General features: G+C 43.1%; 1 protein-coding gene across 1 annotated transcript in view; it reads left to right on the top strand.

Moving 5' to 3' along the window:
- The window catches only part of LOC122261215 (nose resistant to fluoxetine protein 6), a 43,915-nt gene that overhangs the window by 37,176 nt on the left and 1,739 nt on the right, over positions 1–5,000 (top strand). Inside the window, exons 13-16 of the mRNA XM_086536817.1 lie at positions 902–1,028; positions 2,927–3,122; positions 4,117–4,259; positions 4,557–4,668. Of these exons, the coding sequence (XP_086392943.1) occupies positions 902–1,028; positions 2,927–3,122; positions 4,117–4,259; positions 4,557–4,668 (578 nt within the window). The remainder of the gene's footprint in view (positions 1–901; positions 1,029–2,926; positions 3,123–4,116; positions 4,260–4,556; positions 4,669–5,000) is intronic.

Consider the following 5,000-nt stretch of genomic DNA (forward strand, 5'->3'; position numbering starts at 1 on the left):
CTTAAATAAACTAAAATCACAAGCCTAAAATCTAAATACAAAAAGGAAACAAAACAAAACTGAATAAAAGACAAGGAAAAAGATATATAAAAAGATCACTCCAACTTACCCTACTAAGAAACAGAAGATTAGATTAAAGTGAAAAAAACAACTAAAAATCCGGCCGAACTCAATAAAAATAACTAATAAAATCATTTCACTGAAATGTCCCTTTAGAAAACGTCACGTCATGCTACTAAACAAAGAATGACAGTCTCTTTCTTGTCTCAGTTAAAACAATTTGATGACAAAGCCGATTAAGGAAATATTCCCAAGGACTTGATAACTTGATAGCACATCCGTTGACTGCTCGACCATATCTCTTTATCGTTTGAAAAAAAAATTAATATCATCTCGCGGACGTCAGAGGTATACGGTTCATGAAAGATTTCAATTAAATGAAGATATAGCTGAAACGCAAGATATGATAAGTGCGATAATAAGAGAAGAGGCATAGATAGATATGTAGAAGTCACAAATTTTAACAGATGAAATAATTCAATTCAAGTACAAACGATATATACAAAATGCTCTCCCTAACTCTATGAATAAGAAGAGCAAAGTAAAATTTTAGATCTTATAAGAATTGAAATATTCAAAATTACTAAAAAAAAAAAAAGGAATGATAAAAAAAATACAAATATAATTCATAAAGAGGCCTTATAGTTAACAATAAAAAATGACTATTAAAAGAAAACACACACAAAAAAAAAAAAACAGGAGTGACTAAGAGAAGCCAGAACAGGAGATGCATCATCTGGCCACCTTACAATAACAACAAGGAAAAAAATACCACTGAAAAAAAAAGGTAAACAATTCACAGGAATTCCCAATGGCTCCTACTTCTACTTCTTCTTCTCAGTGACGGGTACGACTTTTTTATGAAGATTTACATCACTCCCTGGTGTCGTGCTGGGCCTTGGCTGGTCGGGGTCTGGCTCGGCTACGTCTTCCACAAGCAAGGACACAAGGAGGTCGTTCTTGAGAAAGTGAGTAGGAGAGGGAGGCATGGAGAGAGAGAGAGAGAGAGAGAGAGAGAGAGGGAGGGAGGGAGGGAGGGAGGGAGGGAGGGAGGGAGGGAGAGAGGGAGAGAGAGAGAGAGAGAGAGAGAGGGAGAGAGAGGGAGGGAGGGAGAGAGAGAGAGAGGGAGGGAGAGAGAGAGAGAGAGAGAGAGAGAGAGAAGGAAGGAATTGAAGGTGGGAGGCAGGGTAGGAATGAGAGGGGGGGGGGAGACGGAGGGAGAGAGGGAAGGCGGTAGGTGGGAGAGAGGAAGGGAAGATGGGAGGGAGAAAGTGAGTAGGAGAGAGAGGGATGGAGAGAGAGAGAGAGAGAGAGAGAGAGAAGGAAGGAATTGAAGGTGGGAGGCAGGGTAGGAATGATAGGGGGGGGGGGGACGGAGGGAGAGAGGGAAGGCGGTAGGTGGGAGAGAGGAAGGGAAGATGGGAGGGAGAAAGTGAGTAGGAGAGAGAGGGATGGAGAGAGAGAGAGAGAGAGAGAGAAGGAAGGGAAGGTGGGAGGCAGGGTAGGAATGAGAGGGGGGGGGAGAGGAAGGGAAGATGGGAGGGAGAAAGTGAGTAGGAGAGAGAGGGATGGAGAGAGAGAGAGAGAGAGAGAAGGAAGGAATTGAAGGTGGGAGGCAGGATAGGAATGAGAGGGTGGGGAGAGACGGAGGGAGAGAGGGGCGGGATGGAGAGAGAGAGAAAGAGAAGGAAGGGAGGGTAGGTGGGAGGGAGATAGTGAGTAGGAAAAGGTTTGAATGACGGCGGGAGGGAGGGAGGGAGGGGCGGTAGGTGGGAGAGAGAGAGAGGGAGGAACGGACGAAAGGAGGGAGGGAAAGTGGGAGAGAGGGAAGAAGAGAGGGAGTAAAGGCGATAATCGGGCAGAGGTTACTAGGCCTGGCCCGCGAAAAGCAGAGAGAGAGAGCGAGAGCGAGAGAGAGAGAGAGAGAGAGAGCGAGAAAGAGCGAGAGAGAGCGAGAGAGAGAGAGAGAGAGCGAGAGAGAGAGAGAGAGAGAGAGAGAGAGAGAGAGAGAGAGAAAGAGAGAGAGAGAGAGCGTGAGAGAGCGAGAGAGAGAGAGATAGATAGATTGAGAGAGAGAGAGAGAGAGAGAGAGACTTTTGACTTTGACGAGTTTATTGAGACAAGTGATTACGTACATCTCAAAAGGATGAGGTAACAATCTTAGTCCCTCTTTGGGCTCACATATATTTTACAAAACCTTACAGCTATGTCAACATGTTGAAATATATACAGAACAAAAGGCGGGTCAATCACAAGCATACACAGTTAAATGTTTACATATCAGGAGAGCGATATAACAGTATAAATTATCACCCTCTCCTGAGGTCACATAATTGCATACTTGAAAATGTGACGCACATATATGTTAATAAAAGATAGAGAGAGAGAGAGAGACAGACAGAGAGTGAGAGAGAGAGAGAGAGAGAGAGAGAGAGAATCTTGTATCTGTTTATGTCTACCTGTAAATGGCATGCGGGCTCTGGTTCCGTACTCACAAATATAACAGAAAAGTAAGGCTTCTCACCGGAATTTAATCAGCTGTGTCCTGTACCTTTGGCTTTAATCAAGTTTATTAATTATCCTTCAGTAAAGTTTCCTCCTCTGGTCAGTATTGGTAATAATGGCACTGCATCTGCTATTTTTTTTCTGCTGTTACGACTACTATTACTGCTATCACTATTATTGCTACTAATAATGATGATAACAATTAAAATAATGGCAAAGATGTCCGTGCTGACAGAGGCAATGCTGATCTGTTCTTACTGAAACCAGCAGTACTTCCTTTGCCTGACGAAACGGATTCCTCTTTTGGAGGTTGTGAGACTTTATCATAGGAAGGAAATTAAGTCAAAAATCTAACCCCCAGTGGCAGGTGGTGGCAGGCTGGACCACCTCGACCCTCGTGGCCTTCCTGCTGGTCATGGGACTCTGGAGCTACAACGTGGTGCCCCGAAAGGCCCAGTATGACGTCATGACACAGCTGGCATATGCGGGGCTCAGCCGGCCTGCGTGGGGCGCCGTCCTGGCATGGATCATCTACGCGTGCCACTTCGGCTACGGAGGTACGTGGCGTCTGTTCTGTCTCTGACCCGATCATGGCAGGATTTAGAGGAATGAGATCCAGGAACCGGGTATGTATACTAGAATCAGGTATGTGTACTAGAATCGGGTATGTGTACTAGAATCGGGTATGTATGATAGAATCAGGTATGTATACTAGAATCAGGTATGTATCCTAGAATCAGGTATGTATACTAGAATCAGGTATGTATACTAGAATCAGGTATGTATACTAGAATCAGGTATGTATACTAGAATCAGGTATGTATACTAGAATCAGGTATGTATACTAGAATCAGGTATGTATACTAGAATCAGGTATGTATACTAGAATCAGGTATGTATACTAGAATCAGGTATGTATGATAGAATCAGGTATGTATACTAGAATCAGGTATGTATACTAGAATCAGGTATGTATACTAGAATCAGGTATGTATACTAGAATCGGGTATGTATACTAGAATCAGGTATGTATACTAGAATCAGGTATGTATACTAGAATCAGGTATGTATACTAGAATCAGGTATGTATACTAGAATCAGGTATGTATACTAGAATCAGGTATGTATACTAGAATCAGGTATGTATACTAGAATCAGGTATGTATACTAGAATCAGGTATGTATCCTAGAATCAGGTATGTATCCTAGAATCAGGTATGTATACTAGAATCAGGTATGTATACTAGAATCAGGTATGTATACTAGAATCAGGTATGTATACTAGAATCAGGCATGTATCCTAGAATCAGGTATGTATACTAGAATCAGGTATGTATCCTAGAATCAGGTATGTATACTAGAATCAGGTATGTATACTAGAATCAGGTATGTATACTAGAATCAGGTATGTGTACTAGAATCAGGTATGTATACTAGAATCAGGAACCTAAACGGAGCCAGACTGTTCCCGAGCACCGCGTTCGCTCAGCCAGCCTGACCCTTTCTCTCGAAGCCCTCAGTCCAAGCGCCCTTCCCTTCCTCTCGCTCCAGGCCCGGTGGACGGCTTCCTGTCCCATCCCTCGTGGCAGCCGATCAGCCGGGTCACGTACTCCACGTACCTGGTGGCGATGCAGATCCAGTTCCTCATGACGTATTCTTTAAAGTCACCGTACTACTTCACGCCTTTGAACGTGGTAAGTTTTACGTGGATTTTTTGAAGTTGTCGATGGAACTATTAGGCTTTGGATTGTCTTGAGTTAACATGTACATATTTTCCTTTTACCGTTAAGAAACTAACCATCAGTGATTAAAGATATGGAATATGAAATAAAACGATAGATATATCAATTTGATCTCCTTTGTATTTCGTTCCAACTCGAGGCTTCCTTTTCCGAGCAGTCACTCCTATCCTGAATACAAACAAAAAAAAAAAGGATTTTGTACTCTACTCCCCCCCCCCCCACCTCTTTCCTTTCCGGCGACGCCCACAGTTAATGCAGACGACAGCGGCTGTGGTGGTCTCGAGCATGGTGGGCATCCTGGTGTCCCTGACTGCAGAGGCGCCCATCATCGGCCTCGAGAAACTCCTTCTACGGCGCCCAGGTATAGGTTGGGCGTTCTCTGGGCGTGCTTGGTTGCTTGTTTGCTTTTTGCTTGATTGCTTGGGCTGGGGGCTCTACATTTTAGTGCCCTCAAGTGAGGTGCAGTTAGTAGTAATGATTGAAACATATTAAGGTTGTTATTTTGTCAAAAAATTGGCCAAACATCCAATATTCTTCTTATATAGTGAGCTAGTCTGTGGAATACCATTTGATTAGTACTTTTTTTTCGTAACAAGCAGGCAAATTTAAAGAAGTTTCGTAGATTGTTTTACAAGTAACTTTTATTTTCGTAAGCCTTTGATTCAGCTTGAATGTACTTTTTATATAAAGCTT

The sequence above is a fragment of the Penaeus japonicus genome, unplaced genomic scaffold (assembly GCF_977035675.1).
Source record: "Penaeus japonicus unplaced genomic scaffold, GWHDUDI00000001_assembly GWHDUDI00000005, whole genome shotgun sequence".
Taxonomy (NCBI): Eukaryota; Metazoa; Arthropoda; class Malacostraca; order Decapoda; family Penaeidae; genus Penaeus; species Penaeus japonicus.